The 11,415-nt window shown below is 48.9% G+C and overlaps 1 protein-coding gene across 3 annotated transcripts; it reads left to right on the plus strand.

Annotated features, from left to right (window-relative positions):
• Window positions 1-130: 130 nt before the first annotated feature.
• Window positions 131-1,600, plus strand: LOC140685413 (KH homology domain-containing protein 1-like). 3 transcript variants are annotated; one of them, XM_072942079.1, is made up of 3 exons: window positions 131-313; window positions 536-718; window positions 1,306-1,600. In XM_072942079.1, exons 1-3 carry the CDS (start codon window positions 190-192, stop codon window positions 1,362-1,364), a joined length of 366 nt encoding a protein of 121 aa, XP_072798180.1. In that variant the 5' UTR covers window positions 131-189; the 3' UTR covers window positions 1,365-1,600. The 3 variants fall into 3 exon arrangements, with proteins under 3 accessions (XP_072798180.1, XP_072798181.1, XP_072798182.1); XM_072942080.1 differs by having other exon boundaries at window positions 1,310-1,600; XM_072942081.1 differs by lacking the exon at window positions 131-313 and adding an exon at window positions 330-393.
• The last annotated feature ends 9,815 nt before the right edge of the window (window positions 1,601-11,415 follow it).

The following is an 11,415-nucleotide window of genomic DNA, read 5'->3' on the forward strand; positions in this document are numbered from 1 at the left end:
AGGGCCGGAGGGCGGGAGGGCCGGAGGGGCGCGGCGGCTGCGGCGGCTGCGGCGGCTGCGGCGGCTGCGGCGGCTGCGGCGGCTGCGGCGGCTGCGGCGGGATGCTGGTCTGGGCGCGCGGCAGGGGCGGGGCCGGAGCCGTGAGAGGCCGCCTCCCCAGCTCCCTCCCTCCCTCCTGCGCCCTGGGAGATGCTGCTCCCGGTGTCCCACCGGCGCCCGGGGCATCGTCGTGCCCTAAGTCTGAGGCAGATTCCAGACGACAGTTACAACCCAGAGATCCTTTACGTGGAGCTGTGGATGCTGCCCGTGTTCGGTGAGTGAGCCCGGAGCCCCGCGCCCTTGGATGTCCGCCGGTGGCATCCGGTCCGATGCCGCCCACGTTACTTCTCACGGGTGGGGCTCTGTCAGTGCCCCCGAAGTTTCCTGGAATCCTGGACGCTCCGTGGGCCAGTCTGGGCGGACTCCGACCCCGAGGGCCCCTTCCCTTCGTGACCCTGGGGCCCGAGGCTCAGCACCCCTTTCCTCCCCTCCCCAGGCCCGGACTGCCAACTGATGACGGCGCTCCACCGGTGGTGGTGGTTCGGGGTCTTACTCGTGGTGAGCGCGGTCCCAGGATGCGGAGTCCTGATCTTCATTATTGGGCTGCCCTTCTACCAGCATCTTACGATGCTCCTCATCGTGGCGATGTCTTTCCAGCTTCGGATCCGCGAAAACCGAGGTAGGAGTTCCAGGGGTCCCAGAAGGGAATGCTTCCTCCGCCCAGGAGCCCGGGAAGGTGGACTTGCTTGCTGCATCTTTGCGGCTCATTCCACTTCCTTAGTCTCAGGGCCTGGGACAGTTTTGAGAACAGCCACCAGGTCTTAAAAATCCCTGGGTGTGGGCCCCAGCTCCCGAGCCGGGAGAGCGAGAAGAGTTTGGGAAGGAGACAGGGGCAGGACCCAAAGGTGAAAATCTAGCACATCTGTGCACTCTGGGCGAGGGTCCTGGAGGGACGTGGCAGCAGCACTTTTCGGGGATGTCCTCCGCAGAGTCTCTCGTGGGCCTGCCCTACCACTTAGATAACTAGGACAGCGGATTTCCAAGCGTAGTCCCAGGACCAGCAGGATCAGCATCACCTGGGAGCTTGTTAGAGCTGCAAACTCGGGTGCCCACCCTGACCCACGGAATCTGAAACTGGGGATGGGACCGAGTAATCTGTGTTTTAACATGCCCTGCAGCTAATTGTGTTACACACCAGAGTTTGAAAACCATCGCTCTAGGGTCGTCTCCTTAAAGCCTGCACCCAACCAGCTGCTTTCTTTTTAGCCAGAGCTCGGACCAGACGGCTGCTAAATTCTGCGCGGGCCTCCGGACACTCGGTTTAAGGCTGGGACCGGTCCTGAATCCCTTATCCTTATCCAGAAGTCGGCTCGTGGCGGACCTCACCACAGGGACGGCATTGCAGGGGGATGGAGGCCAGGAGGCTAAGGCGCTATGAAAGATGCAGATGACGATGGGCGTGGAGACCACCATCCTTCATTCTGTCACCTTCAAGTTATTGCAAGCTCAAGCTTTTAAGGAAAGTTTCAGTGGTTTTATAATAAATGATCTTTATTGGTTTTGTCTTGTTTGGTTTTTTTTTTAAAGTGAAAGTAAATTTATGTAGAGAGATACACACTCCATAGAGAGTGCAGGTGGTCTCAGAAGGCAAGAGAGAGAACGACCCATCGGTTTGTGTTGATCAGTGTTCTTTCCAGGTTATAATGGGAAAAGGCAAAAAAAAAAAAAGTTTCCAAACTGTTTTCAGCTCCTCAGAGTGTTAGGGAAGGGGGTGATGGAATCTCTGGAGGAGTCCCCAATACCCTGGCTCTGGAATCAAGCTCACCTTTCCTGCCTGGGTCCCCACCGGAAAGAGCAGGGAGCTTCAGGGAGCAAGATGCCTGTTATGGGGGTACAGCCCAGCAGTCCAGGCAGGTGAAGGCCAACAGCTGTTCCTCGGTTGGGGTACTCCGGCTCTCTGCTAGCTTTTCAGGAACAATTCAGCTGCAGCTATGAGCTCTTTGAAGCCAGTTTGGAGGGAATTGAAGAACTTAAATGGAAACACGTGTGGAATATATCTGGTGAATGTGCTTGATAAGCAGAATTGATGCTCCGTATTTTTGTAGAGGTGGGGAACAGAGAAATAGCTGGTGATGGAGAGGGCATTGAGTCAACAGTGCTTTTATTTCCCTCAGTAGGATAGGATGGGATGGTGGGCCAGGTGTGATGCTGGAGGAGGGAGAGGCTAACAACCTAGAGGCAGGTGGGGATGATAGCGGCCCTCAAGCCCTGTGAAAGCAGGAAGAAAGCAAACCCAGGGCCCTGGAGGAGGGAGCAGCTTCTGGAAGGAGGAGCATATGTAACAGGAGGCTCACAGGGCAGGACTGGAAGCCTTGTGGAGAGATTCCTTTAGCCTGAGGAGAAAAACTTCTTTCTTTTTTAAATTGAAGTATAGTCAGTTTACAATGCTGTGTCAACCTCTGGTGTACAGCATAATGTTTCAGTCATACATATGCATACATATATTCCTTTCATATTCTTTTTCATTATAGGTTACTGCAAGATATTAGAAATGGTTCCCTGTGCTATGCAGTAGGACCTTTCCTTATTTATTTTATATATAGTAGTTGGTATCTGTAAATCTTGAACTCCCAATTTATCCCTTCCCATCCCTCTTCCCCCCAGTAACCATAAGCTTGTTTCCTCTATGAGCCTTTCTGTTTTGTAAGTAAGTTATGTTATGTCTTTTTTTTTTTAGATTATACATATAAGTGATACCATATGGTGTTTTTCTTTCTCTGTCTGACTTCACTTAGAATGATGATCTCCAGGTCCATCCGTGTTGCTGCAAATGGCATTGTTTCATTCTTTTTTATGGCTGAATAGCATTCCATTGTATATATAGACCACAATTTCTTTATCCAGTCCTCTGTTGATGGACATTTAGATTGCTTTAAAGTCTTGGCTATTCTAAATAGTGCTGCTATGAACATTGGGGTGCTTGTATCTTTTTGAATTAGAATTTCTTCTGGATATATGCCCAGGAGTCAGATTTCTTGATCATATGGTTAAGTCTATTATTGGTTTTTTGAGGAATCTCCATACTGCTTTTCATAATGGCTTCACCAAACTACAAAGAATACTCATATTTACATCTTCTTTGACCTCTGATTACTTAATCTATGGCTATTAATCAACATTTCTCTAAGAAAGAAACATTAAAACCTGTATACTACTTTCATAACTAATAAACCAAAACTTACACTTTTACAAATGTGTTTGCTCCAATTTTTAAATGAGTGTATATATTGAATGGAACTTGTAAAATTTAATGAAATCACAAATCCGATAGAGTCTCTTCAATGCTAAAAGTAGCTATAACATTAATAAAATAACATTTGCTAACATCTGCGAGCTTAAGTACCAGGTCCTGTTCAGGTTTAGATATGTGACACTATCAATCTTCAAAACAGCCCCATGATATAGGTCCTCTGATTATGGCCTTGAAATTCAGACATGGAGAAACTAAGCAACTTGCTCATGGTCACACAGGCAGTTGGGACTGGAGTCCAGGGTCCCATGCCATGTGCCCCTTTATCATTATAGTGAATACAAAATAGATTTCATTCAAACCAATTAGAGAAATGCTAATAGTAATCACTTCCTTGTTTTTGTTTGTAGTTTTGTCATCTAAGGATTCGCTCCTAGACATTATATGTAAGTTTTCATTTATTTCTGAAAAAGCAGAAAAATACATACTGGATGATGTTGTGTCCAGCACTATTTATTCAGCATGACTTATGAGATTTATCCATTTGTAGCCTGTAGTTGTGTTCCATTCATCTCCTTGTTGTATAGTCTTTTTTCTTTATTTTGTATTTTTAATTGAAGTACAGTTGGTTCACAGTCTTGTGTCCCTTGTTGTATGGTCTTTCACTGTATTTATATTTGTATACATACTTATATCACAAATCATGTATGCATCCTGATACGGATGGGCTTTGGGGTTGTCTCCAGTTTTGGGCTAGTGTAACGAATATGACACTGAACAGTCCTATGCATGCTTCTGTATTTATCAGCTCAGGCTACAATGACAACACCAGAGACAGGGTAGTTAAACAACACATTTATTTTCTCATGGTTCTGGAGATTAGAATTTCAAGTTCAAAGGTGCCACTATGGGTGGTTTCTGGAGCAACTTCTGTCCTCAGTCTGCAGATGGCTGCCTTCTCTCTGGGTCCAAATGGCCTTGGATGAGCTGAGGAGGAGGGGTGGAGGGGCAGGAGAGGGAGAGGTTCTGGTGTCTCTTCTAATAAGGACACCAGTCCTATCAGATTAGGGCTCCACCCTGAGGACTTCACTTAACCTCCATTTGGCCCTGTCTCCAGGTACAGCCACACTGGGGATGGGGCTTCAACAAAGGAACTTTGGGGAGGGACACAGCTCAGACCGCGACAGTCTCCCAGGGCACACGCACGTAGTGTTGCCTTTTGCATTTAATATATAATTTACCGGCATATGTTGTTTTATTGTTCTTTGCTTCATTGCACTACGAAGATACTGCGTTACTTTACAAATTGAGGGTTTGTGGCAACCCTGCCTTGTTCGGTGATGGTGAGCAGGTTTTAGCAAGAAAGTATTTTTATTTATTTTTGGGTGTTTTTCTGGGGGGAAGGGGATTGTTACTGAGTCCAAACTCGTTCTGCTCGCCGCATGACAGGCCAATAAATTGGGAGACAGGGTGTTGGGGCAAGGAATAGAGACTTTATTTGGAAAGCCGGCAGACAGAGAGGATAGAAGACTACTATCTTGGAGGACCATCCTACTCTAGTTAAAATACAGCCTCTCTTTATACAAAAAGAAAAACAAAAAACAAAAAACAAAAAACAGGGTGGGCTATAGTTCGTTGTTGCAAACTTCTTGCTGTAGAAATTCTTTGTTCTTGTAGCCGTCCGTGTGGGTCAGGCCATGGTGTCCCTGAAAATATCCAGGAAAACAAAGGTTATTCTCTGTTTGCAACTTGCCATTTCTCATAAGTGCAGAAGTGCATCCTTAAAGGTCAGAGTCCTGAGAACAGGCTCTCCTGTCTATTTTAGGCTAAAGGCAACATTGTTTAACAAAAGGTGCAGAGCTGGCAAGACTGAGCCTGGAAAACAGGGCACATGATTATAACTAAAGGAAGAGATCCAGTATAGTTAGTTCTGTTCTCCTCTATTACAGGATTAGGTTTGTTTGTTTGTTTGTTTGTTTATTTATTTCTGGAGGGACCGGGGATGGAACCCAGGACCCGTGCATGCTAAGCATGTGCTCTACCACTGAGCTATACCCTCCTCCCACCAGAAAATATCCTTAAATTCAAGAGTGTATGTTGTTTTTTTAGACAGTGCTCTTGCACATCTAGCGACTACCATGCAGTATCAGCAACACTTTTACCTGCACTGGGAAACCAAAGCTTTGTGTGACTCACTTTGTTGCAATATTTGCTTTATCACATGGTCTGGAACTGAACTCACAGTATTTCCGAGGTCTTACTGCACCTGGAATTTAATGAAAGATTTTATTGTGTTAATTGCAGATTCCCATGCAGTTTTAAGAAATAGTCCAGAGAGGGATGGGATAGCTCCATGGAAGAGCGTGTGTCTAGCAAGCATGAGGTCCTGGATTCAATCCCCAGTAACTCCATTAAACATAAGGAAAGAAAGAAAAATCCAACTACCTCCCCCCCAAGTAAAATCATAAATTTTAAAAAATAATAAAAGGAAATAATCCAGAAAGTTTCTTTGTACACTTTTCCTAGTTTCACATCCTGGTGCCATTTTGAGGAACTGTAGTAAACCATCACAACCTGGACATAGATATGGGATTTCTCCCCTAGTTTTATTTGCACTTACTTGTGTGTGCGTGTGTGTGTGAATTAAGGTCTACTCAATTTTCTCACCTATGTAGCTCTCTGCATCCACCATCACAGTCAGATCCTTGATGTTGTCTTCTTTATAACCACAACTGCTTCCCTCCCACCAGTTGATTTTTGTGTATAGTATGAGGTCACATTTGTTTTCATTTCTTTTTTAAGTGATCTGTATTCAGTGGCCCTGGCATCATTTATTTACAGGGCCACCCTTTCCCAAATTCTCTGAAGCATCCCCTCTGCTGTAAGTCGTCGCCATGTATGTATGAGTCTACGGTTCTTCCATTCATAGTCCTGTTTGTTTCTTCTCACATCGGAACCGCGCTGCCTTAATTACTACTGCACCTTTAAAAAGAGGTTGCTATCTAGTAGAAAAAGCTGTTTCTTACTTTTCCTCTGTAAACATTGTCTTGGCTATTCTTGGCCCGTTGTATTTCTTACTAGTTTCCAAAGGGGGAAGGTATAGCTCAGTGGCAGAGCATGTACTTAGTATGCATGAGGTGCCGGGTTCAATCCGCAGCCCCACCATTAAAAATAAATGGACGAACCTAATTACCTTCACTCCCACCCCCACCAAATAAACAAGAAAACTAACTAGTTTCCTAATGAATTTTCCGCAACAGGACCTATGCGACATCTCATTCTCAGAACTAGAGTGAACTCACACCGATGTTTCTTCTCTCTCACAAAACGGGGCTCCAAGGCAGCAGCTGTGTGTTCCCCATCAATGTTGTTCCATTGATCTGACCTCGGGCTCTGGTCTCTAATACCCTCTGGAAGAAGCTGGGATATTGGGCAGCTGGTTCTTACAATCCTTTGGCTATATAACTTCCTGCTATGAAATGAGGAGTAAAAAAGCCAAGCAATGTGAAGTTTAGATCCCCCCGCCCCCCCTTTTCTGAATGGATTAGGCAGCTGGACTGCAGGAACTAGTCATCTCTGGCGGAACTGAGCTGGGAGTGGCAGTTGGGAGGCTTGGGCCGTCTTGCCTCCCATGTGCTGCAGTGGGTCCCAGGATCAGCATCTGACCTGCAGCGGTGCGGGAAGGGCGCTCCAGAATGGTCCTAAGTTGGGGCAGGAGAGCGGAGCCTCAGGACCCCCTACATCCATCCACAGCTGCAGGTGGGGTTGGTCCAGAAGGGAGCAGGACCCTGGGCAGAGCAGCTATCCTCAGACAAGGCGATCCTTCTGACTGGCCTCTGAGAGCTGTTTCCTGGTACCTGTGCTACCTGCAGCTGAGGGATGTGCCCCAGGATCCTGGGGTGGGTCTGGGAGATGCCATTTCAGATCTGCTGCTCAGGTATGTGCTGGGAGCAACAACTCCAGCACTCTGGGGGGGGGGCCTCAGTTCCTGGGATAAACTTACAAGGGTCTTTAAGGACTCATCATCCCCTCCTGTTCTATCCTTTGTAGGTTCCCCTAACTCCCATTTGGCACCTCCGCTGGTCTCAGTGGCTTGCCTAGAGGTATGAGCCTGACCTTCATCCCGGAGGGGTCAGCATCCCCTTCTTGGGTCTTGCCTGCTGTACTTTTCCACGCCACCAACAAAGGGCCAGGGCGCAGCAAGAGAAGGCCAAGCAGAACCCGAGACCGCACCCTTCCCTGCCCTCACTGCTGACACCGAGTCTCCCTCCTCCCGGTCCTCGCGGTCAGTCATCCCTGTCCGGGTGCTGAGCTGCTGATCCCAGAGGGCTCGGGCAGCAGCTGGAGCTTTTAGTGTCGCAGACTCGCCACGACCCCTGGTAGAAGTGTTCTCTCACCTTTGTGAACCAGGGTGAGAGGCCCTGGTTGCAGGGACAGGGAGCACCAGTTCCCCACGTGGGTCGCTTGGACAGAGTAGGGCCTCCTTTCACCTTTTTCCTCCTCTGCCCTGAGTTTTGTTGGTGATGGAGCGCTACATACATGTGATGTGACTGATGTGAATTCAGATAGCTTCCTGGGTGAGGGCATCTTGTCCCGGGCTGACACTCTGTGCCAGTGTGGGCCTGACACTTGCTTGGTGCCAGATCATGTGATCAGACCCAGTGGGTCCCCTGGCCATGTTACCCACTCCTGCTCCACTTTTTGCCATAAAGTGGGGTCCCTTGGTCTGAGGTGATATCATGTGTGACCCTGTATTGGTGGTTTCAACATTGTTTAGAGATGCTGGCTCAGGTCCTGTGGGCAAATTCATATCTGGAAAATGTTTCTAATCCCGTCAGAATTAACTGTTGCCCCTTTCAGGGCAGAAGGGGCTCCACTGTCATCAGCTTTGTTGATGCTGCAACAAACACAGGAGTGTTACCAAGTCCAAACTCAGTCTGCTTGACGCACGACAGACCAATAAATTGGGAGGCGACGTGTTGGGGCAAGGAATAGTGAGTGTATTTGGAAAGCCAGCAGAGCAAGAGAACGGCATACTAATGTCTTGGAGAACCATCCTGCTTTACTACAAAAACCCAGGGGAGGGGGTGTGCTTGGTTGTTGCAAACTTCTTGCTGTAGGAATTCTTCCTTCTTACAGCCACCTATGTGGGTCAGCTCATGGTGTCCCTGTTAACTGCCAACAAAACAAAGGTTATTTTCTATTCTGCAACTTGTTATCTTTATGTAAGTGCAGAAGTGTTCATATCCTTAAAGAAAGGTCGGAGCCTTGAGAAAAGGCTCTCCTGTTTACCAGGCAGCCTAAAGGCAACATTGTTTACAAAAGGTGCAGAGCGAGCAAGACTAAGCCTAGAAAACACGGCACAGTGGTTAAAGCTAAAGGAACAGATCAAATACGGAATCAGATTTTTCCTCCTCCATTACAAAGTCTTTTAGGCCCAAATCCACAGGAGACCAGAACCCCAGGTGTCAAGGGGATCCCTAGAACCTGACAGTCACACACCATGGCCTAGGCTTCCCAAGGGACTGCACCGTGCATTGGTTCACCTGTCACACTTCTTTAAACTGGGCTCTTAGACTGTGGGCATCCCTGTTTCATCACTGAAAACAAATGTAAAACAAGGTCAAAGAGCAATGTGAAAACACATACCCTGGGAGGAGCGGAGAAGAAAACTCAGTATTCCTGGCTCCTGACAACTTCATTTATTATGACAGCCCCAGCTGCTTCTCCACACTGCCTCCCTGACGCTTCATACTTAAAAAGGAAAATGACCTAGTAGAGATTTTTAATTAGTCTAAAACCCTTGAGAAGTTTACTCGAAGAACACCTGCTAAATTTTCAACTTTTCACTCATTAACAGTGATATACAGACATTAAACATAGTTGTCTCTCTTCCCAGACAGCTATGTTCCCCCAAAATGAGAGGAATACTTTCCACTGGCCCCTGACTCTCATGACTGAGAACCTCCTCTGTGACTTGCCTTTCTAGAGCCCAGATCCCCCTCGCTGCTAGAACTCTCCTTCAGAGGGGTTCCTCTTACTAGCATCAGCGAATCAACTCAGTCCTTCTTGCCAAAGACTGTCCCTCGTCCAGGATGCAGCACACACGCGGTCATTCCAATAAGTACTCTCAGTGTTCCTGTCAACACGTAAGTCAGTCAGTTCCGCACACTGAGTTGGACTCTGTGGGGCCTCTTGCTTCTAACAATTCATCCCGCATCATCTCCCTAAGCCCAACATCTCCCGAAGCCCGCATCATCTAGCCGAGCCCGCATCATATTCCCAAGTCGGCGTAGTATCTCTGAGCCTGCACCATTTACGCACGCCTGTGTCATCTCCCAGAGCCGCATGATCTCCCGAAGCCCGCATTATCTCCCCGAGCAAACGTCTCCCCAAGCCCACATAGTCTCCGAAGCCCACATAATCTCCCCAAGCCTGAATCATGTCCCTAAGAACAATCATCTCGCCAAGCCGGCATCATCTCCCCAAGCCTGCATCCTCTCCCCAGGCCCGGATGATCTCCAAAGCCCACATCAACTCCGAAAGCCTGCATCATCTCCCTGAGTCAACAGCATATCTGCAAGACCGCTTCATCACCCCAAGCCTGAGTCATCTCCCGCAGTCCTCATCTCCCGCAGTCCAATCATCCCCCAAGCCTGCATCGCTCTCCAAGCCGAAGTCATCTCCCTGAACCCGTGTCGTGAACCCGAGCCGGTGTCATGTCCTGGAGCCCACGTCATATCAGCGAGCCCAAGTCATGTCTGCGAGCCTGAAAAATGTCTGCAAGCCCGCTCCACCTCCCGGGGCCCCCACCATCTCCATGAGCCCACGTCATCTCCCCGAGCCGGTGTCATGTCCTCGAGCACGTGCCATGTCCCTGAACCGACGCCATATCAGGGAGCCCACATCACCTCCACGAGGCTGGGTCATCTCCCTGAGCCCGGGTCATCTCCCTGAGCCCACGTCATCTCTCCGAGCCAACATCTCCCCAAGCCAACATCATCTCCTCAAGTGTGAATCATCTCTCCGAAGCCCACATATTTCCAAACCCACATCTTCCCAAGCACACATCAGCTCCCCAAGTCCACGTTATATGCCTAAACCCATGTCGTGTTCCCGAGCCGGTGTCGTGTCCTCGAGCCCGCGTCATATCAGTGAGCCCAAGTCATGTCTGGGAGCCTGTAAAATGTCTGCAAGCCCAACTCATCTCCCCGAGCTGCTGTCATGTTCTGGAGCCTGCGTAATGATCCGAGCCGACGCCATATCAGGGAGCCCACATCATCTCCACGAGCCTGTGTCATCTCCCGAATACCACATAATCTCCCCAAGCCCAATCATCTCCTCAAGCCCAAATCTCTGAAAAGGCACATTATCTCCCCAAGCCTGCATCATTCCCAAGCCCGCATCATTTCCCCAAGCCCGCATCAGCTCCCCAAGCCAAAATCTCCTAAAAGGCACATTATATCCCCAAGCCCGCATCTTTTCCCAATCCTGCATCATCTAGCCGAGCCTGTGTCATGTCCCAAAGCCGGCGTAATATCTGCAAGCCCACATCATTTACACAGACCTGCATCATCTCCTCAAGCCAACATCATCTCCCCAAGCCCGCATCGTCTCCCCAAGCCCGCATCATCTCCCCAAGGCCAATAATTTCCCCAAGCCCGCATCATCTCCCTAAGCCCAATCATATCCCCAAGCCCATATTATCTGCCCAGGCCCAATCACCTCCCCAAGCCCGCATCATCTCCCCAAGGCGACATCATCTCCCCAAGCCTACATCTCCCAAAAGGCACATTATCTCCCCAAGCCCGCATCTTTTCCCAGTCCTGCATCATGTAGCCGAGCCTGTGTCATGTCCCAAAGCTGGTGTAATATGTGCAAGCCCGCATCATTTTCACAGACCTGCATCATTTCCTCAAGCCAACATGATCTCCCCAAGGTCACATCATCTCCCCGAGCCCACATAGTGTCCCCAAGCCCGCATATCTCCCCAAGCGCGCATCAAACCCCCAAGCCCGCATCATGTTTCCTGGCCCACATGTCCCCAAGCCGACCTCACCTCCCTAAGCCCGCATCATGTCCCCAAGCATAAATCATCTCCCAAAGCCCGCGTGATCTCCCAAGCC

The sequence above is a fragment of the Vicugna pacos genome, chromosome 18, assembly GCF_048564905.1.
Source record: "Vicugna pacos chromosome 18, VicPac4, whole genome shotgun sequence".
In the NCBI taxonomy this organism is placed as follows: domain Eukaryota; kingdom Metazoa; phylum Chordata; class Mammalia; order Artiodactyla; family Camelidae; genus Vicugna; species Vicugna pacos.

Excerpts from the sequence above, each read along its gene's own strand:
- LOC140685413 (XM_072942079.1), top strand. The coding sequence starts at position 190 with ATGCTGCTCCCGGTGTCCCACCGGCGCCCGGGGCATCGTCGTGCCCTA. Across the intron at positions 314-535 it reads GTGGATGCTGCCCGTGTTCG|GCCCGGACTGCCAACTGATG; the intron begins GTGAGTGAGCCC and ends TCCCCTCCCCAG. Across the intron at positions 719-1,305 it reads TCGGATCCGCGAAAACCGAG|CCAGAGCTCGGACCAGACGG; the intron begins GTAGGAGTTCCA and ends CTTTCTTTTTAG.